Consider the following 22,253-nt stretch of genomic DNA (forward strand, 5'->3'; position numbering starts at 1 on the left):
CCTTGGCTATGAACCTCGGGATGCCAGTTAGACCTTGCAGCCAAAGTATCCAGGTTTATGCCCCTGTCTCTGTGCCCTTCCCTCTGCTCTCCTGAGGAACATTCCAGATCTACCTCTCTGGGCTGGAGGTTGAAGAGGGAGCACGGGGACCAGCAGTACAAGGAGAACTCAGCCACAGAGACAAGTGTCACGACTATTAAATGGGTTAATATCTATAAAGTGCTCACATGCTGCCTGGCTCATAGTAAGTGCAAAATTGATGTTTGTTAAGTGACCCAGCTGCTTCTCTGTATCAGGAAATTTCCTTCCTGGGAATAATGGGCTTTACTTATATTTTAGCAAGGAAGGTGACATTTCTGTACAATCGATACCCACCCAAGCTCTTAGGGGAACGCCACAGACTGTCTCAGAGCAAGGAGGAGCATCGGGCACAATTCAGTCATTGGGCTGAAGAATGAATCTGCTACAGCATATTAGTAAGATGGGTGAGAAACGTATTCAGATCACGGAAATAGAATCGGGTAAGAAGAGGCCTTGGGAGTCTTTACCAGGATGCTACTGAGCCTTTAAAAAGCTGTGTCATGGGCTTCCCTGGTGGCGCAGTGGTTGAGAGTCCGCCTGCCGATGCAGGGGACACGGGTTCGTGCCCCGGTCCGGGAAGATCCCACATGCCGCGGAGCGGCTGGGCCCGTGAGCCATGGCCGCTGAGCCTGCGCGTCCGGAGCCTGTGCTCCGCAGCGGGAGAGGCCACAACAGTGAGAGGCCCGCGTACCGCAAAAAAAAAAACAAACAAACAAAACAAAACCAAAAAAAGCTGTGTCACGGAGTTAGCACCCAGGGAAATGGCACACCTTCCTAGAGAGGATGCGTGCAGATGACAGACTTGAATTGAAGGCCTTTCACCGACCTACATAAAAAATAAGATTTGATTTTTACAATGCTTATCTGCTGGTATCTGGAGATATTTTTCAGGAAAAAAATATTAAAAATATAAATAAAAATCAGATCAAAATAATGGAAACAAAGAATCAGACAAATGAGAATTAAAATTCGATGATGAAACTATTTGATATACTAATGGAATAAAACTTGTTTCAATACTCTATTAAAAATCAACATGTTTTTTATAGTTAAGGTTTGAATTATTCAAATTGGAAAGGTTCAGGGCTACATCAAACAGAGAACAGTATAGCAAATTTTTTTTCATGCTCTAACTAGCCTTCAGGTGTGGGGGGGTGGGGGTTGGAGGAATAGGACATCTGGTCACCCAGGCAGGCACTCCCAGGTATTTGTCCTGGAAATGCTCAGTAAGTAACTGTGCTTTATCTAGTGTTCCCAAAACTCTGCCAGGAGGGGGTTTCAGAAAGAAGGGAAGGATGGGAGGACAGCCAGGCATCACCTCTGATGAGTAGCATTCTACACTGGGTACTATGGGGCATCAGGAAGGTAGCAGCCATGGTCCCTGTCTTCAAGAGGTCTCTGTAGAGTTAATGCCAAAAGGATAACTCCTCTATTTCATACAAATGACCGAGGATGAGCAAGCCCTCCCTGAAGGGGCCACAGTGACAGTCTCTTCTTGTTTCACCACTGTTCAGTTGTGCCCCTTCCCACAATCCTCTATTTTTCTGATCACGAAAGTGGAAGAGGCCACCAAGCATAGTGGGTTTGGAGCCAGACAGGCTCTGCCTCTCACCAGCTGTGAGACCTCAGATAGAGTCCTTAGATTGTCTGGTGTGTTTTCTCCTCAGTAGAATTTGGATAATAATATCTAATTTGCTGCACCACTGTGATGATTAAGAAGATACATGGAGGGTACAGAGCACAGTGTCGGGTCATACTGCACTGTGTGGCATCTGCAACGCATGTGTATTATAAAAAAAGGTAGATAAAACAGAAAAGTCTAAAGGAACAAATGAAAACTACTCAGAGCCCACAAGCACAATTAACAACTGCTATTCTTTTGTTTTTTTCCCTTTTAGTTTGTTCTTCTAAGCATATTGTGTGTACACTATAAACATATTGTACAATATAACAGTGTGTCTGATTTTTCATTAGTGGCTCAGAATGAACAATTCTTCAAAATGAAATTCCAACGGCTTCTTCATATTCCATTGCATTATTGTAAAGTCATTTATTTAACTTTCTCCATATGTTAGATATTTCTTTTTCCCCCAATTCCTTTGTCCCACAAAGACAGGCAATCTGGTGTATTGGGTAGCGCTCACCTTTGCTTAAATCCAGGTCTTGCTACTTGCTGGCTGCTTCGAACATGGACAGAGCTTATTATCACCGAGTCTCCAGATATTCATCTGGAAACGGGATGAAGATTTCTACTTGTATTAGTTTCCCAGAACTGTCGTAAAATTACCATAAACTGGGTAGCTTAAATAACAGAAATGTATCCTTTCACTGTTCAGGAGGTTAGAAGTCCAAAGTCAAGGTGTCAGCAGGGCCATGCTCCCTCTGAAGACTCGAGGGAAGAATTTTTCCTGCCTCTTTCTACTTTCTGACTGTCCGTGCTGACAATGTTTGACATTCCTTGGCTGGTGGCAACATAATTCCAATCTCTGCCTCGGACTTCAAACGGCCTTCTTTCCTGTGTCTCTGAATTTTTCTCTCCATATAAGGACACCAGTCATTGGATTTAGGGTCCACCCTAATCCAATGTGACCTCATCTTAACGTGATTATATCTACAAAGACCCTGTTTCCAAATAAGGTCACATTCACAGATACATGGGGTTAGGACTTCAATGTATTTTGGGGGGACACAATTCAACCTACAGCACTATCTAACCAAGTTGTGAGGAAGAAGTGAGTCAACATAAGTCTAAGGTGCTCTGTTAACTGTAAAAGTGCTATCTTAGTGTGCATCATGACTTTTAAAGGTTTTAGGTCAAGGTATCAGTTTTAGGAAGGCACAGTTTCAAAGTATCACATCTCCTTGAGTTTGGGTGTTCAGCCACTTCTATGGAAGAGCAGTTTGAGATTTGAAGCCAAGAAGGCAAAATCAAATGGAAGAATCATGGCGCCTCATAAGCCCCAAATGCCTTAGGCCTGGTCTTGTCAATTGGATGACCTCCTACTTGCTAACCTGGGCAGCCCAAGCCGGTGGGAGAATCTACAACATTGCTTTGCAAAAGATCTCTGAATTTTTCCCACTGTAATCCATCTCAGATTGATACTTTTGTAAGCTACAATAAAAATGAGTTATTAAAAAAATAATCAGAGCCGTACCAAATTACCATCACAGTTTCTACAGGCTTACTCTCAATTTCTACCTCATCTCACCATGGGCTGGTAGCAAGCAGCTTACAGGCTGGCAACAGTCCTTGGACCACACTTTGAGAAGTGGTGCTTGTCTGGAGCCAGGGCCAATGCCGACTCAGGGGCCCCACTGGACTGTCCTGCTCCCAGGCCTCCGAGGAGGGGGGGGCTAAAGGATTCCCAGCCTTCAGCCCCATTCCGGGGGTCATGCCTGGCTGGGGAAAACAAACACACCTCCCACACCCACCTGAGTCTCAGTGTTTTCTTTGAGTTTGTTTTCCCACTGACTTACTTTCCTTTCAGTCTGGGCTTTAAAAACAGCCTTCTGAGTGAATGCAGGAGATCCCAGCTGTCCCAACACCACGGCTCATATGGAATGCATTTAGAGAGGGGAAAAAACTTGAACGGAGTGGTGATACGACTCTGAACTGGCTTGGACATGGCGTGGCTGGAATTTCGGAGCTGGCTTTTGTTTGCATTCGTCATGAAACATTTGTTACATGAGCTGCTGCTACTGCTACTAAAGCAGCTGCTGCCGAGAAATCCTCTCAATGGCTGCTTTTTCTCCAGGACATGTGCTGACTGACAGCGCTCATGGACCGAGGCCCTGCACTCTCCAGGCTTGGGATACCTGTGTCACTATCCCTGCATTAGGTTAGGGAAACGACACATGACAGCACACAAAACGGTGGTGCCTGTTTCTGCCAAGTTACACTGGCATGGTATCTTTGGATGGTCGGGTACTGCTCTGATCATGAGAGAGTGTCTTTTTTTATCAGTTCTTATAATTTACATTCTCTCCCATCAAATAAATCTCCAATATGGCCCTGATCTGTCTTCTAGGTAATTTTAAAAAACAGTAGTTTGGAGCCTCATGATAGCAAACATCATTCAGTAAAAAGACGTAGATAGATCTAGAGACTGTCATGCAGAGTGAAGTAAGTCAGAAAGAGAAAAACAAATATTATATAATATCACTTGTATGTGGAATCTAGAATAATGGTACAGATGAATTTATTTGCAAAGCAGAAATAGAGACGCAGATGTAGAGAACAAAATTATGGATACCAAGAAGGGGGGGATGAACTAGGAGACTGGGATTGACATGTATACACGTATTGACGTGTATATATGTATAAAATAGATAACTAATGAGGACCTACTGTATAGCACAGGGAACTCTACTCAGTGCTCTGGGGTGACCTAAACGGGAAGGAAATCCAAAAAAGAGGGGATATATGTATACGTATAGCTGATTCACTTTGCTATACAGCAGAAACTAACACAACATTATAAAGCAACTCTACTCCAATAAAAAGTAAAAAAAAAAAACAACCACAAAGGAGTTTAACTAATAAACTACCATTAAGGGATCTTGCTTTTGTTTGTTTTGCTTTTGAAATTTCATCAGTACTATAATCCCAAGGTACGGATGTTGAAGGCAGTGCTACGGTAGCCTGATTCACATCATGGCTATGCAGATATCACATGAAAGAAACATTTATAACAGATCTAGCTAGAAGCTATACACACAAAACTGGTAATAGCATCGTAAAGTTCAGGTAGTTAGCACATTCCCAGATAAACGCAGTAGGCTGAGTACAGGCCTTCAACACCTCTCCTTTGAAACACTTCACTAAAGTGACAGTAAAGGACGATACGTTTATAAAAAGATTGCGAGGACAAAGAACTGGAGAAGGATTTCAACAGAAGACAAGCTTCAAACAACTTCTGGAGGATGAAAAGTGGTTGGAGGAGTGCATTGAACGTGGCAGAGCAGAGTATATGCACTGGAGTGTTGGCAGAGGGGAGATATACATCAGGAGGGTCAGCTCACCCAAAGAACCCTTGAGAGAGAGAGACGAGTGGCACCAGGTAGCCCAGACGGGAAAGCCGGGCATGAGGCAGGTAGTCTGGCTATGAAGCAGTTGAGCCCCAAATTCCCTCCACACCTGCAGGCAGCCAGCTATCTTGCAATGCTCCTTCCCCCATTCTCCACTGCCTGTGATCCGGCAATCTTAGGATTAGTCTCCAAAGAATCTGGCAGAGGCTCCAGACTGATTTGCTAACCCAGCGGAGAGAGCAGAGCAAGGGCTAAAATGAGAACAATGAAGTGAATTGTGCCTGAACGGGGGCCTTCAGCTCCTGTCCCTCACCAGCAATCAGACGTGTGTCCTGCTCCCCAATTCCCTCCTCACCTCCCGTCCCCCAAGGGGATATCTGGGGGACTCTTCAGTGGGGAAACTGGATCAACTCCAGAGAAAAAAAGACCTGAAGTCACTAACAAATGTTTTCCCAGCAAAACTTCTATCGCTGCTTGATCATCCCAAGTGGGTCCATTAGTTGATAAGCCTCCCCTACTGCACAGCACTTTCAATGAGCTCTTTAGTGTCTCACCCTCAAATATGAGTTCCGACAAAGATTGCCAGAGGAAAGACTTCAGACTGAAAAAGAGATGCCCAAATCAACCAAACAGTGAAAAGGATCCTGGAGCAAGAAGAGATAATGTAAGAAATAGATGAAAACACTTTTTAAAAATCTCTGTAATTTTCAGAGATTTAAGGTGGCATTGTACCCAACAAACAAGAGCAAGATATTATGCAAAAAGAAAAAAAAAGATTAAAAAAGAGTTCTTGGAAAAGAGAAAATTCAGCAGAATGACTGGAATACACACTGAGGAACTCTTCCAGAGAGAAAAAGTTGAAGAAATGGAAATTAAGAGAGGAAAAAAAATATAAAGCACATAGAGAGGATGCACCTAGGGATTCAAATATCTGACCAACAACATTCCAGAAATGAATCAGAGAAAATGGTGGTGACAAAATCATGAAAGAAGTAAAACAAGGAAAATTCCCAGAAATGAAAAAACATGAGTTTTAAGCTTAAATGTATCCACCGAATACTCAGTACCCTGAGGTGTTGTAAACTTTCATAAAAGGAGTAAACAGAACACTCCAGGAGAGAGAGAGAGAGAATGAAAAAGTCAGAGAAAAAGATGTGGGAAACGAAGTGCATGTATGAAGAAATCTATACCCAGCCAAACTGGCAATCAGATGAGATGGCAGAACACTGAGATTTTCAGACATGCAGTGACTCAAAGAATTTACTACCTCCCATGCACCTTTTATCAGGAAGCAATTTGGGCCTATCTTGGAATAAAATGAGTTATTAAATCAAGAAATAGAATTTGAGGGATTCAGGAGATCAGGGATACAATACATTCAGTAAAATGGTAAAGGGAAGTTGCAGGACAGCTGCGAAGGGAGCTTCTGAGTAATCAGCCCAGATGGAAGCAGGAAGTTAGAGCTCTGGGTGGGAAGGAGGGTAGTGGTCCCGGGATAGGGGAGCAGGAAATGGAATGGTATACTTATCTGATAAAAATATGGAAAACAAATCAAAAGTAAGATTGCTACAACAGATCTAATGGCACATATGAAAATTTTGATAGGTATAAGTGAGTCTAAGTGGATAAAAAACCCAAGGCAATAATCAATTCTAGAAAAACAATAAGTCATGCAAGAAATGAAACAAGATGTTGGTGTACTACTTGGATCAGCATCGAACGAACATATGCAGTCACAGTAACGTAAACAGGGACTATGCGTGTAAAACATGGATAGAGCTACACTGTGAAGATGGTGGAGGGGAGGAAGTAGAGGTAAGGGTGGTGGAATAAGAGAACTAAATAACGTCTCAAATAAATACATCAAGACAATAAAAATAAAACAAGCCTGTGCATACTAGTTATAATCAGTGTGGTGATTATCAGAAGCACCAGCTAACTGTGCTGCAAGTGTTTGCCTCTGCAGAACCAGACTTTGCAATGGAGAGGGTTGAAATAGGAAATGACTGCTTTTCATTACATGTCTTTTAGTACTATTATTTGATTTTTAATTATATACATGCACTACTTTAATATATAAAGTATAGTTAAAAAACAGGAAGGTAAAATTCTAGGAAAACATGCTTTGAAAAGTAGCTCCAGTAGTGTCTGGCTATGACAAGGCAACAGAAGTACTTAGAAGCATACTGTAAAAACTGGAGAGGTGAGACTTTCCAGTCAGAGTATCTGAACCTCCCACTCAACAAGTAAAACTTCCCTACTCTCATCAGTGGGGAATTAGATTGGATTTCTCTATGGGTTTGTGGACAGTGAAATGGATATGCTTAATATAGCTCACAAGAAACCACTAAAAACAGCAATGTTCTGTACACAGGTATATTTGCAGTTTTTCACTGTGTTCTTTCACAGTCCAACACCATTTGCAAGATGTGAAAAGCTAGGACGTTATATGTTGATAAAAATGTATGAGATATTAAAAAAATACAGCCCAGGAAATGATATTTTTATTCGAACAAGATTTAGTTGAACAAAAATAGAAGTTTCCATTGTAAAATGTTGAGTCATGAGAAATGGGTAAGGATTGTACCTCGCCCCAGCTGGGGGTACATTTTATAAGCAAAGAATGTCAGCAAGGCAAGACCGTGAGTCAAGGGCACAAAGACAGTTCTGAAATTCTCTGTCTGAGGCCCTTTTCCACATCACCACATTAGGCCCTGGGGCGGGCACAGACCTTGGAAGTTTGGGCATGAAAGAGCAGGAAGTTCACAGTGTCTTTTATAAAAAGATCAACTATCACCCTCTGGGGTCAGGTCTCTATAACCTTCTTTGCCTGGGCTCTAGGAGCATTTCAGCTTTGCTGAGTTACCAGGAAAGTCCAAAAACTGAAATTTGTGGTGACTAATTCCATGCTTAGTAACATTCTTACTCAATGCAAAGCAAAATACTGTCAAGTTCAACTAAAAACTGCTCAAAGTAAAAGTGAATAAATTCCCAAGTAGAAGAAATTCATCTATAAACACAGAAGAATGCTGGTACCTCCACCACACACCCAGATATTATTAGCCACCTTTTTGTCTGGGGAAATGAATCATAAGAAAGAAAACTGCATAGTCCATGCTTGGCCACACTGTGGGGAGCATCTGGGGTTCTCCAGAGGATGAGCTTGGGACCTAGAAGAGATAAATTTCCCAGGGTGCATGGATGGGAGGTGGGGACTGGGGGAAACTTCTGGAAAGATGATTCCAAGGGCTCCTAGTGAGGGAGGCCAGGAAGACCAGAGGCAGCATCAAGGGATACAGCGAGCTCACCGGAGTCAGGGAGTGCCTGGTTACAGAAGGGGAATCCACGCTGGTGGGCAGAGAGGGGAATCTGGGGGTCAGGCAGGGCAGTAGGTGGTGTCTGGAGAGGTGTGGTGGGCTCCCCAGTGGAACAGTGCAGGACCGACTGGAGCCAATGGTTACGCCAGGCCTGGAGAGTGGCTGGGTCTTGGGTGCAGAAAAACAGAAAGAAAGCAAGGAGGAAGAATCCCAGCCCTAGGGACCTGGGAACCTGGCAGTATCCTGACACACTGTTAGGAAGTGAGGGATCCTTGGGTGGTGGTCAGGCTTGCAGAGGGCAGGGAAAGCGGCGTTGGGGGAGTGACACATGGCCCTCTGGCAACTGTGGCTTGGCCACTGGTTCTGGGATTGGTATGAGTGACTCAGTTCCAGGTTATACCACATAGACATCTAAGGCTGCGGATACTTTTCCTGCCTTGGGCAGGACTGGCTTAGCAGTAGGGTGACTGAGCTGCGAAGAATTTGGGCTCAGCTCAAAGGGGCAAGGTCAGGAGGCAAGGGCCGAGGTGGGCTGGACGCCCTTCATGCCTCCCAAGTATGGGACTTGGGACTTCTGTGCCTTCACACCTCCAGGTCTGCACTTATGTTCTTTTTTTCTGCCTAACTTGCCTCCTTCCACGTCCACCTGGTGAAGAGTGATGCACCCTTCAAGGCCTGGCCCAAATATCTCCAGTAGGAAGTTCCCAGCCAGTTTGCGGCGGCATTCATGCCAGATATGGTTTTCTTTATCTTTATATGGCTGTTGCCCAGGACTGGAGTGTATTGCAGACATGGAAACACTTGCTGAAAGTGCTTGTTGAATTTTTCTAGTATTTTCAGATCATATTTGCTATTTAAATATTAGTCTTCAAAGAAGAGAAATATTTTTGGAAAGTTATTACTATAAAATCAGACCATGTGTTAAATAGAGATAATCTGTAGATTTTATTTTCAAGCATTTACCTTCAACTGCAATACATAAGAGTGCTTAATACACACTTAATGCTCTGTATTAGTGATTAAATATGAAGGATGTTTGGAGGGTCATAGATTCATGGAGTTTGCGGTGGTTCTGGGGACAGAAGCTTGAATGTCTGTGGTCACTTAGGACTTGATAACTGTGGGCAAGCTATTCTACTCTTTGACTCTCAGCTTTCTTACTTAGAAAATGAGACAAAGACTAATTGTCTTCCTCAGCTTCAGAGGATTCGGGTAAGAATCAAATGAGGTCACCTTATGGAAGTGCTTTATAAACGGTAAATTGCTATGCGAATTATTATTATTTAGGAACTGTTGCTGACGTTCACATGCAAGACTGTTCACTAAGATACCACTGCTGTGTAATAAGGAGTTTAGTTGTTTGAACATTAATGGGTGTAACACACACACACACACACACACACACACACGTAATGCAGTACCAACCTGACTAGAATCTGGGCCTAGGACATGACTGGTGATAAACAAATCGTTATGGAGAATATTGATGGTACATGAACCAATAACAGATTGGCATCCTATTTTTTATAAATGATAATTGAGGTTTTTTGTTTTTTTTTTTTGCTGTACGCGGGCCTCTCACTGCTGTGGCCCCTCCCGCCATGGAGCACAGGCCCTGGACGCGCAGGCCCAGCGGCCACGGCTCACGGGCCCAGCCACTCCGCGTTATGTGGGATCCTCCCGGACCGGGGCACGAACCCGTGTCCCCTGCATTGGCAGGTGGACTCTCAACCACTGCGCCAACCAGGGAAGCCCGATAATTGAGGTTTTTAAATAACTTCATTGGTGCCTGTAGATAGTCTGAATTTCTCCCAACCGTCAGTTGTATACCTGTGAAGTTCCAGAATGTTTTTGGGTTTTGTTGTAGCACAAAAGTAATAAGAAGGTGGAAATAAAAAAATGAGAAATAGCATGTTTAATCCAATCGTTGTAGAATGATGGATGATTTTTATAAAACCAGAGTAGACGGTACATATATTTTTAACCCACGCAAACTTATTTGTAAACTATCCCCCAATTCCCGACCCCACTGGCTCTCAGATAATGTGCTTTGGACTACTGCAATCAATTGTACTTGGAATCCTTTTGATACGATCCCATTTTCAGGCCCCATATTGGGCATAACTGTACGTCTGTGTTCAAGCATTCTGTAAACGCCTGTCAGCAGATGCAAACTGTTAGGAAACCACAAGCACTTCCTTGAGAAAATGGAGAGACACTGCCACCTGCCGGACGAAGTTTAATTCATTAACAGCGCTCTGAAGTATGTAATTCTGCATATGGAAAATAAAGGTTTTTCAAGAACTGAATCTTAGGGTCATAGTTAAAATAAAAACGCCATTAAATCATTGAACACCCATCCTATATCTACTAAATAACATGATGCATAACAGGCTGAAAGATTCAACATTCAACTCGAGTTAACGGTAATTGGCCCTGGTCACATCTCAACCAGTGGATTTCATTTAAGGTTGAAATTTTAACGCCCTGATATTTCTGCTACAAATAGATGATTTTTAAAAAACCCTCAGTGACTTGCATGGTGTGTGTTTTTCAGTCCTGAGCATGTCACTGTAGTAATATTTCCACTAAACTTATTCCCTGTGATTGTTTCAGAAATAAGGTATTGGCCAGAATATAATCTTTCCTCTCCTTCTAAGTCAGAAATACTGTTTCCTAAAGGCACGCGATTTCACAGTCACAGGTCAGCTGTCACTGATGAAATAAGTGAAGGGTGACCATTTTTTTTCTTCTTCCCCCCCCCCTCCCTCTCCTCTCCCTTCTCTCTCTTTCTTTCTTTCATGTAGAAGTTACAGAGAGAGCTGAAGCCCTAGTTCCTCCCAGATAATGGCCCTGTCTCTCTCCCGTAATGTGGTTGGCAGGCTAATAGCTAATTATTGAACACTTAATCATATGTTAAGCTCTGGGCCAAGGGCTTTACATGGATTCGATCACGTTCATCTCTCACAACAACCCTGCGAAGTAGACAGTACTGTTTATGTGCCTTATACAGATGGGGAAGCTATGGGGTACAGGGGTTACACCTTACCTCTGGTTATCCAGTTAAGTGGAGAACGGGCTTTAATGCCCAGGCTGCCTACTCCAGAGCCTGTGCCCTAATAATTATGATATTCTGTCTTCTGGACAGAAATGCATATGGTGTGGAGAAAGAAGGGTGGACAGTGTGACCAGAGAGTGTGTTGGGATCCCTGGCTTAGGGAAGAACGGATTCTGAAGGAATGACCCTGCAGCGAGGATTCGTCATGTCCTCTAGGTGGCGATAGTCTCCATAACTAAACCTGGGAATTACGAAGGCAACGGGGACTGCCTGTGGTTTTTGCGGGGTGGGGTGGGGGGAAGCACCGTTTAATTGTGCTAACCAACAGAAGGTAGAAAGAGGAGACTTAAAACCTTCTATGTGATACTTTAGTATCGTAATAATATAGACCTTAGCGATCAACCACCCAAAGCTACATTTGCTCGGGCAGAACCACGGCAGAAAGAGGACAAGGAGTCTCTTCAAACTCCCAACTCAGTGTTCTTTCCTTAAAAAACAACTTTTCTTGGGCTTCCCTGGTGGCGCAGTGGTTGAGAGTCCGCCTGCCGATGCAGGGGACACGGCTTCGTGCCCCCGTCCGGGAAGATCCCACATGCCGTGGAGCGGCTGACCCTGCGCGTCCGGAGCCTGTGCTCCGCAACAGGAGAGGCCACAACAGTCAGAGGCCCGCGAACCGCATAAAAAAATAATAATGGTAACTTTTCTTTATGAATAATAGGACAATTTTAATTTTCTATGTAAATATCCTCAGATTTGAATACTGTAATGCAAATGAACTCCAAGAGTACACTACTATACCCTTAATAGGAGTCTAATTATCATTCATGCCTAGGAAAAAAATATTTAAATTTTTTAAAAATATTTAAATTTTACAAAAATATTTAAATTTTTTAATCATCATTGTTAATAAAAAACATTTCAGTATAAGCAGTTTTTTTTAAAAAAAACAAAGCACCCAATTTATGAATGAACTTAAATCCTCAAAGTCAGCACGGAAGTCATTTTGTTTGGAATTAGACATTTTTCCTTTGTAGTACATAGTTGGTGGCCAGATTCTCAAGACAGCCCACAAAAGTCTTGTAAATTCTCTATTGAGGTTCCAGTGTTTACATTTGTAACGGAAACAAGTTGAAAATGAATACTAAGGTAATGCTAGTCACGGAAAGTATTTAGAATACAAGGGAAAAGGACTGGAAAGTATTTAAGACACAAGGGGAAAGGATTAGCTTCCAAGTCCTCACGTAGTCCTCACGTAGGAGGGTTAAAATATCAGGTCCTGTTGTTCCATATCTGGATGCTAAGTGGCACTACTGAACTGGAACAGCTGGGTTACTCACCAAGTCAGGGGCAGATATGGGAGACGCTGATATAAGGACTTTTCCTATCACAGATATTCACTTATTCGGTCTTTAATTAATTTACTTATTTATTGTGGCCTTTAACACCACTTTGATTTTAGCTCCTAAAGAAACTATGACTAAGAAAAATATTGATAGCTCACAGCGTGTCCCTTTTTAAGAGCTAAGGGGGAAAAGCATTCATGAACACGTTAACGCTAGTGGCTCAGAAACTCTAAGCTGCGGCCCTTTGGTTCACATTTCGGCGGATGACCATGGAGCTGTCTCTCCAATTCTTTGGGCCGGCTCCAAGCTTCTCACTTTTGAAAGTTAAGTAATGAGCAAATGTAATCGAGATTAATCAATAAAACATGAGACCGCATAAATTGAAGAAGTGAGGTCACTCTTACCCAGTAAATCTGTTTCGGCCTTGGTTCCCCCAATTCAAACTCATACCCAGGTTGGGTGGAGTTTACTGAGCCCTCACTCCAAGGTACTGGCCTCAACATTAGCAACTGCCCTTGGGCTGGAGGGAAATAGCCGAGTGTGTTCTCCTGGTTATCCACCAGGCTACAACTTTCATTCTTATTTCATCTCGAGTACTTATTATCTTCAACTTCTTCTGAGATACACTAACTGGGTCTCCACAGAGTGCAAACATTAATATAAAATGACTAAATTTCAAAAAAATTTATGAAGACTAAGTTTCTCAAATATTTTTGGTAGGAGACAAATTTACTCACCAGCATATACCTTCTTGCAGGCAATGAATGGGGTGAGGGAGCACAAACAGTTGACCTATTATTTAGCGAAGTTATTAACTTCTCTAAATGGTGGCTTATTGGAACCCACAGTACTGACTGGAAAGAATTAATGACTATCCTTCCAGTCTAGAATAAGTGACAACCCATTTGACTAGCAGACGTTATTTTTACCAGCTCCCCGGTTATTGTTATTAGTGTTTTTTCTTCAGCAGTGAGACTGGTCTAAATACTTTTCATCTTGCTGGAAGGGGATTACTGAAATCTGCACACACCTGCATTTTTTAAATAACAGGATGAGCACCAAAGAAAAATGGCCAGTGGAGTGTTTGCCTCTTAATCGAGCTCCATGGTCAGTTTAATCTACAAATGTTTAAAGGTCTCAGATTTTAGCGTTTCTTCCCTCTGTCCTCTAGTCTACTCAGTTATAAAATTCTTGGATAAAGGGCAACAGCAATGATTTTCGTGGGCCATTGTCTGTGAGTGTAGATTGAAAATGCACAGGTGATGAGGCTCTGGTGTGAATGATGAAGTGACCTGCTGCTTCTCTTCCTTTAACCTATTTGATACCAGCTCACTGATCTGTGGCCATGAGGAAACAATACAGGGGCTTAGTCTTTGCAGAGGCTAAAATATACCAGAAAGCTGGCCAGGCGAGGATGCTCACCTCCTGTCCCCTGCTTCAGGGGATGAGGAAACTCTTTGGGTCAGAGCAACTGTGGAGCTGCTTGGCCTTCAAGGTTACCATAGAAAAATCTCACAGAAGGTGCCTGAGAGACCACAAAACACAGGGGAAGTTACTGAAGAATGTTGTCTACGTGCCGTGTAGCAGCGGAGACCATTACACTGGAGTGATATGCAAAATATTTAACACCAGTTCCACTCAGGAACTAAATTAGAACAGTTGTTGAGTCCTGGGCCAGAGTCCTGAAGACCCCCTTGCGGGGGCGGGGGGGGGGCGGGGGTGTGTGTGTGTGGAAGTGCACCCGGAGGGTGGGAGCCCAGGGCAGTGTAGACGTGTCTCGCTGTTTTAACCACTAGTATAGCTGGACTGTGTAAGCTGGTAATGTGTTGGCTGGCCTGCGTTCTCCCTGGGGCAGCAGCCTCAGAAGTATTTCATATATTGCTATGCCAAACTCTAAGGGGAGAAAAATCTTTATAGGTGGAAAGATCACAGCTAAAGACAAAAGAGCTAACAGTCACTCAATTTTCAGAAATATGTTCTACTTTAATTAATGGGCTTCTAGATCACGGGACGAAGGCCCACAATTCCTGAGAAGTCAGGTATTTAAATGAGGAAAACAGTTGCGAAGTGAAGATGATACATCCTGACAATGGTAGGTAAGTGAGCCCTTGGGGCTAAGATTTTTGTCTGTGGTTTATTTGTATTTAAGAAGAACAAAGATTAAAATGTCCTCTTCTAAGTTATCAGACCTACCTGATGTTGACCTTTGGTGTGCTGGGCTGCGACATCCTGTGAATCGTGTCAATCCCAGATCCCAGGATGGATGAAGTGCATGATGTGGCCTCACCCATACCCTTCCCAAGTGCTGGGACAAGAGTGTGTTCTTATCTGACAGCTGTGTGTCTCCAAGACCCAGTCAGCCCTTTATCTCATACTGTACATCTCACACACCCCCAACACACACACACTATACAAGATAAAGCCAAAGAAGGGAAATAACAATGAATAACGTAAACCTTTTCTTCAAAGGAGGCTGATTTAGGGTGAGACTCCTCCTTGCACAAAGACCAGAGTTTACTTTGTCCTACAGAGCTAAAAACTGGTCACAGGAGAACTCTTTAAATTCTTTGATCTCTTCAAATTCCCCAGTGTTGAAAGGGCAAAGGAAGGCCCTATTTCAAAAAAGAGACCAAGCCAAAATCACCTTCCCCCAGCGAGTCCCTGGTAGTGGTAGGGCCACCCGATGGAACAGAAGTCAGGGCTCCTGTAGGCAAAACCAGTTCACCTGGGCATCAGCACCTGTCAGTGATGCAGGTGTGGTACGAGGTCCCTGCCTGGCTGCGTGGCATGTGAGGCAGAGGCTTCGTTTGAGGAGCCCTTCCTCTGTGCCTCATTTCTACAAAGCAGAATAATACCTTCCATTGCCGGACAACAAAACAAAACCATAAACGGATTAGTGAAGAGGTATTGTTGTGGCAGCAGTAGATTAAGAACAGGAAAGAAACAAACAAAGTTGTTTGCCTTTCAAGATAAAATTATAATGAGAAAAACAAATTATGGACTTCTGAAAGTAATGATATTTACAGTGACACTATGGGCAGCCCTTATAATTGCTTTGCAGCATTCTCTTTCTTCTGTTTGGGCCCCACTCCATTTATTAGAGTAAAATCATAATTGTATTCTCAATGTGCTGCTTTATGGACTCTATGTGCCAGGATTTGCTTTTGTCAAATGGAAGTAGGGCCAGAGTTACCTCATCACAGTCCCCTAGGACTCCAACACACACCTGCGTGTTCATTGGTTCACCCCAGCACCAGGACACGGCCGACGGGAATGCTGCCAATCTCACTTTCCAGAGGGAGAAATGGAAGCATCCGGCCTTTAAAACATGGCGAGTTTATGTTTGGCCCTGAAGCTCAAGGTTTTGGTATCTAAATCTCGTGGTTCTAACCTTGCTTTGAAGCCAGGGGAGCTCCCCTTCACTAACAGAAGAGATGATTTCACGCCTTTATTTCCCGAGTCCTTTTCAAGGTGAGTAAGCCTCAAAACAGAGAAGCACTTGCTTACGGACGGAGTTACCTGGGTCTTTGTAGATACTGAGCACACCCTTGAAGTAATGAGGTAAAAATCTTTCCAGTAAAAGCAGCACATCTTCCAACTCTTCAAGAATCCCCACAAGCAGGAAGTTTTCATTCACGTTCAGTTTTGCTCTTTCAAGGGCCCACTCACCAGGCTCCCTTTATGAATATAAAAATGATTTTGAAATCAAAGATTGGTTTTCGAATTGCAGCAACAACATGTTGGAAGCTTCTCCCTTCTCCCACCCATCCCCAGTCACATAAGTCCAAATCCCACTTTCTCCAGGGCCCAGCGAGCCCCACCTAAATGTTTGTTAAGAGAAAATGGGCCCAGGCAGCTAGGTCTCAATAAACACTGATTAGAATGGCCTTTTAATAGGAAGACCAAACCGAACCCATAAAGTTAGAAGTTTTGAAATACGAAACTTACTGATTTTGATTTCTGTAGAAATCAAAATAGGTGTCAGGTCATGACCACTTATTCTTATTCTTTTGAGGAATTTAAAAACAAACCTTTTTTTTTTTTTCTTTTCAATTACAGAAGGAAAACAGCCTAATCTTATTTGTAAGGCAGATCTCTGAGCCAACAACACTGATATGAATGTAAAGAGCCCAGCATGGGGATCCCAGGAGCTGGGCTCCGGGCCTGGCTGGCATTGACTATCCGGGGGAATTTGGGCAAGCCAGGATTCTTTTTTGAAAATTTTTAATAATCCTTACTTAGCTCAAATAATTGTCATCAAGGTGGAACAAGGTGACATTCTGAAAGCATTTTGAAAATCATCACGAGATAAGGCATCAGAAGTCCTCTCCCCAAGATTGGGAAATATATAATTTTAAAAGTACTTTAAGGAGTTAGAATCTTGTTCCTTGGAATAAATATCCTCATTTTGACAGAAAGCGAGTCAACTGGCCCCAAATCTTCCCAGGATCTGAAGCCCTGACCGTGAAGCAGGAGGCATTTACTACAGGGGACAGGGTGGGTGAGGGAGGCCTCCTGAACTCAGGAGTTTATAATGAAGCAGAAAACTGACACTTCTAGCCCCAGAATTCTGACCGTAAACAAATTGGTTAACTCAGCAAAACGTCAATAATAACAACACACATAATAACTAAGCAGCAATCACAGTGTAAGCAAAAAGTACAATGAGTGAGCTGCAATTTGGAAACAGCTGTGTCCCCCCCGACCCCCAGTCTCTTAAGGAACACAACGACCTTCTAATCAATGTCTCCTTTCGGGGAAAATGCCGCTTCTGGCAGCAGGGTTTATTTTCCACCAAGCAAAGATAATATTCATCATTACTACCATTTCTTCTGGAGGCTACGCATTAGTCTAGTACAACGAATTTCAAGTGTAGCTAGACCAGAATCACCTGGGAGGTGGTCACAGATGCCTGGGCCTCACCTCAGAGACTGTGATCAGGTGAGGGTTCCTAACAAGTACCCCAGGGATGCAGATGCAGGTGGGTGGACCACACTGAGGGGCCCTTACTATCTGAATAAGTCACTTTCTAAAGAAGGTCTTGCAACCAAGTAAGGTTGAGGAGGGATCACTAGAAAGTACTTTCTTCTCTTTCTACTAAGTATGTCTCAGGAGAGACACTCTGGAATTTTGGGTGCGAGCATCTAGTGTTTCAGACCCAATCAGACGCACCACACTGGCAAGGACAGCTGTGGATGCAGCACAGTCACTACAGAGGAGCAGGTTGGGCGCATCCCCTGGGCTTTACTGTCTCATGGGCTGGGGAGTGACAGGTGTACGTCAAAGGTGAAGAACAGTTTGGTTGGCATTTCAGTTACACAAGCTTTACGGGTGGTTCCCAAGGCCTCTGCCAGACCTTGATTTGTTAATTTCTTTATTTACAGGACATTCAGAATCTCAAATGCCATCTTGAAAGGTTAACAGTAAATATTAACTGAATTCCAGAAGTTAGAGAGACTGGGGATGCAGAAGACGCCCACGCAGTGCCAGTTGGTGGGTTTCCTGTCATTGCTGTCAAAGTGAGCATGTCATGAGCCTGTTTCAGTCTTTACCTGCATCTGGGATGCTGTCCACAAAAATACGGAATGATGTAAAATAACCTGGGGTTGGAACACTCAGGATAGTTTTCAAGAATACACTCGTTGATGTCCTAGAAGAGAAAACACAGCAGTGAGATGTCTGGCGGTCTCTGCAGGGCTTTGTCAAATGTCATACAGTGTAAGTAAAACTGATACTTTAATGATACGGGAAGGCCTTGAGAAGATGTACAGAATTGATGGATTTCATGAGAAGAAATGCCTTGCCTTGCACCAGCCTGCTCCACTGGCCAGGTACACATATGGTCAGAGCATTTCACAGAGTGCTGGTTCTGTTGAGTTAAATGAATTTCTGCGTTTCCCAGTGGCCTGAAGTCTCTAGCTAGATGACAAGCATCTTGGAGCAGTTCTACTGACTGTGGCTAGTTGTGGCCCCAGCAGTTATGAGAAACTGGGAAGTATACAGTGGACACTTAACAAATATTTGTTGAACGAATTCAGTATGACTTAATTCATTCAGACTTAGAGATCCCTGTACAGCCAATCCTGTAGAAATGTGTTTCCCTGTGTATCCACATGTCCAACAAATACTTATTAAGTACCTACAATAGTCACATAGAGGGTTTGTAAATTTTGGAGGGGCTGTAAAACCATTTCTAATGTTATATTAGGTTAGGAAGTGGCAGGATGTTTGCATATAGACATTCTCTCACTTTCAAAAGCAACAGTTGTGATTTCCAAATAGAAAATCTGGAATTTCTGCATAGAAAATTTCTCTTCTATGAGGTTGAGTGCAGTGTCTTTGTCAGCATTACTAGAGCTTACAATGACATGAAAAGAAGGGCTAAAAATCCGCTTTCATCAAGGCAGATTACATTGGATACCCTAGATAAGACATGTCTGGTTCTTAGGTATTTCTAAGGAGAAAAGAGAACCCCATTTACAAACAAACCAAACAGCTAGGGGATGTTTTTTCAGAGGCAATGCTGGCAAGGCAAATTAAGAGTGGATATAACTCAGCAAACATGGTCCTATGGTCAACGAAGCTTATGAGTCAGTTGAAGCCACTGAATCTAATACGATTAGGGTAAATGGCTAGTTATTAAAAGTTTTTTTTTAGTTCAAGTTGGGAGTTGGAAAATATAACTTAAATATCTTTTTTTTTCAACAACATTTTCTTTTCCCTCTCATGCTTCTTTGGTTTATATACCAATTAAATAAATTACACAATTACAGTAACAAATTCAACTGGAATAAAGAGATTCAGGAACAAACACACTCCAGCTGAGCACCTGAGCCTATTGTGGGAAACACAGGTGCACAGCTGGCAGAGGGGAATATACGAGAAGCACATGGAATGGTGTACATCAGCCCATCCAGCCATGCATGAAGTGAAGGGTGGTTAAGAGCACCTCATTGCATATGAAAACCCATTAAAAATGCACGATGTTAGACCCCAAATACCTTTCTAAGAAGAAATTGACACAGAGGGATGTATGTATAAGACTATTCATTGCTATGAGATTTATTACAACAAAATATGGCAGAACGTACAGTTCGTTAACGGGCGATTGATTCACAGAGCAGTTATGGCACATTCCTATGATGAAATACTGGGCACCCAGCAAGGATAAGGAGTATCTACACGCACTGTCCTGAAAAGTGTCTGTGATGAGTTTTCAGATGAAATAAAGTCAATTATAGGACAATGTGAACATGTAGGACAACATAAAAATAAAATGTGTTTACATAAGGACAAAAATATCCGGAAGGGGCTTCCCTGGTGGCGCAGTGGTTGAGAGTCCGCCTGCCGATGCGGGGGACGTGGGTTCGTGACCCGGTCCGGGAAGATCCCACACGCCGCGGAGCGGCTGGGCCCGTGAGCCATGGCCGCTGAGCCTGCGCGTCTGGAGCCTGTGCTCCGCAATGGGAGAGGCCACAGCAGTGAGAGGCCCGCGTACCGCAAAAAAAAAAAAAAAAAAAATCTGTAAGGATAAACACCAAACTGTTACAAGAAGTCATTTATGGTGGTAGATGTAATGGAAGATGGGAATACACTGAACTTTTACTTTATTTGTTTTTGAAATGTTAGCTTTAATTATAATATATGTATTGTAGTTTTATCATCAGAAAAGTTTAAGGAGATCTACACATTGTAAAACAAACTAAAACTTGTATAGAGGGTGACCAGGCTTTGCCATGAGGATGCTCTGACCTCCCTTCCTCCCTCACCCTCCAGGTATCCTCTGGCAGTTGGCTTCCCCCAGGGACCTGAGCCTTAGGTCAGAGTGACCCAGGAACTGGGCTGGGGTTAGAGGGAGGGAGCTAGGAGCTGGGTGGGAAGCAGAGCACAGGAGACTCCGGCCAGGGCCAGCGTGGTCAGGAGGGTCTGCCCTCTGAGGTCGAGATTTCACAGCAAATGGCTGAGTAAAATGGTGGTGATTTAGGGAGTGTCCAGAGATCTGCCCCCCACACAAAGTCAGCCCCCCAGAGACCTGCATTAACACGAGGGGTGGGGCAACTGAGCCCACCAAAGCCTCCTGCAGAGACTCTAACGGCGCCTGCGCTTCTCCGAGTTCACTTTACAGTGGCCTTTTAAGAACTTGTGTAATTGTTTGTTTAGGTGGTGACTCCAGGAGAGCACAGATGCCTGCTCACTGCATCTCCAGTGCTCAGCACCCTTCCTGGAAAAAGCAGAGGTGCAATAAATACTCAGCGGCTGAATGAGCAAATGGCAGAAGGAACAAGTCAAGACACACACCCCTGATTCTGTCCCCAGAGATCCTGGCCTGGGGCTCGCAGGAGGGGGCAGAGGGCATCAGTTGGTGGGGAAGGGGAGGGCTGAGGACTGCAGGGACCTAGGAAAGACGTTTCTCTATTGGAATCCACAAATAACCTCTCAAGGTCAATTTATGGGAAGACATAAATTCCTAGTTTAAGAATTACTGTTAACAATTCTTCCTTTCTTAGAGCAAGGCATGTCGCAGGAGATTTCAAAGAGTTCCATTTGAGCCCATTAGGTTGATGGATGGTGTTGGCCACAAGCATCTTATGAAAATGCTATAGGAGGACATAAATACAAGATGACTCAGATGTAAGACCAAGCGGAAGCAGGAAACGAGCTGTGAAGACCCACGCACTCAGCTGCCTACGGCTTGGCCACAGTGAACACTCATCTGCTTCCCGGCAGCTCAAGGACGCGGGGCTTCGGGAAGCTGCTCCTGGCCACTCACACAGTCCACTCTTACTGGAACCCAGAACTTCAGTGAATGACCTTTCAGTGTTTTGGGCAACCAAATGTGACAAGTGTCAACACAGCTGTTCCGCCAGTGCTCTGCTCCAGTCCCCCCCCAGGGCCGTACGGTTTCCCCCAGAGTTAATGGTTTTATTTTTGGCATTAGGCTTTGCTATCTTGTGTTGTTTTACAATCACCTTTTTATACTGAAGTTCTCTTTGTACATATATAGTTTAAAATGATTATGCAATTTCATTTTTTCTTCTCATGCAGTGTTTCTAGGATAAGGTTGTTTTAAACGAAAACCTTAATATTTATTTTAAGACTTGTTCTAAGATCTTCATGACAGTGATGACTTTAGCCAAGCTGGCCCGCTTGCCAGACTGCTTGCCAGTGCTCGATCTACGATTTGCTTATCTGGTCTTTGGATCTTGGCAGCTACCATGGCACCCCAAAAAGTGTTCCCTTGCCCAAGACTAGCCCTCTTGTAAGACTGGGTTTAAACATAAGACCCCACTCTCCCCACATTCTCAATTTATTCGGGAAATGAGATATTCTCTAGGAGCGAACATTCCAGATAACTGAGTCCTTTTAATTGCCAAAACTGCAAAAAAAAAAGGCCAATTTTGGTCGAAATTTATTCTAAACTGTGCT

The 22,253-nt window shown here is 43.4% G+C and overlaps 1 protein-coding gene across 2 annotated transcripts in view; it reads right to left on the reverse strand.

Annotated features, from left to right (window-relative positions):
- The window catches only part of UST (uronyl 2-sulfotransferase), a 286,999-nt gene that overhangs the window by 44,476 nt on the left and 220,270 nt on the right, over window positions 1–22,253 (reverse strand). For both annotated transcript variants that reach the window (XM_007458766.1, XM_007458767.1), the window contains exons 6-7: window positions 18,380–18,477; window positions 16,347–16,504 (exon numbers count right to left, since the gene is read on the reverse strand). In XM_007458766.1, the coding sequence (XP_007458828.1) occupies window positions 16,347–16,504; window positions 18,380–18,477 (256 nt within the window). The remainder of the gene's footprint in view (window positions 1–16,346; window positions 16,505–18,379; window positions 18,478–22,253) is intronic.

The sequence above is a fragment of the Lipotes vexillifer genome, unplaced genomic scaffold (assembly GCF_000442215.2).
Source record: "Lipotes vexillifer unplaced genomic scaffold, Lipotes_vexillifer_v1.1 scaffold639, whole genome shotgun sequence".
In the NCBI taxonomy this organism is placed as follows: domain Eukaryota; kingdom Metazoa; phylum Chordata; class Mammalia; order Artiodactyla; family Lipotidae; genus Lipotes; species Lipotes vexillifer.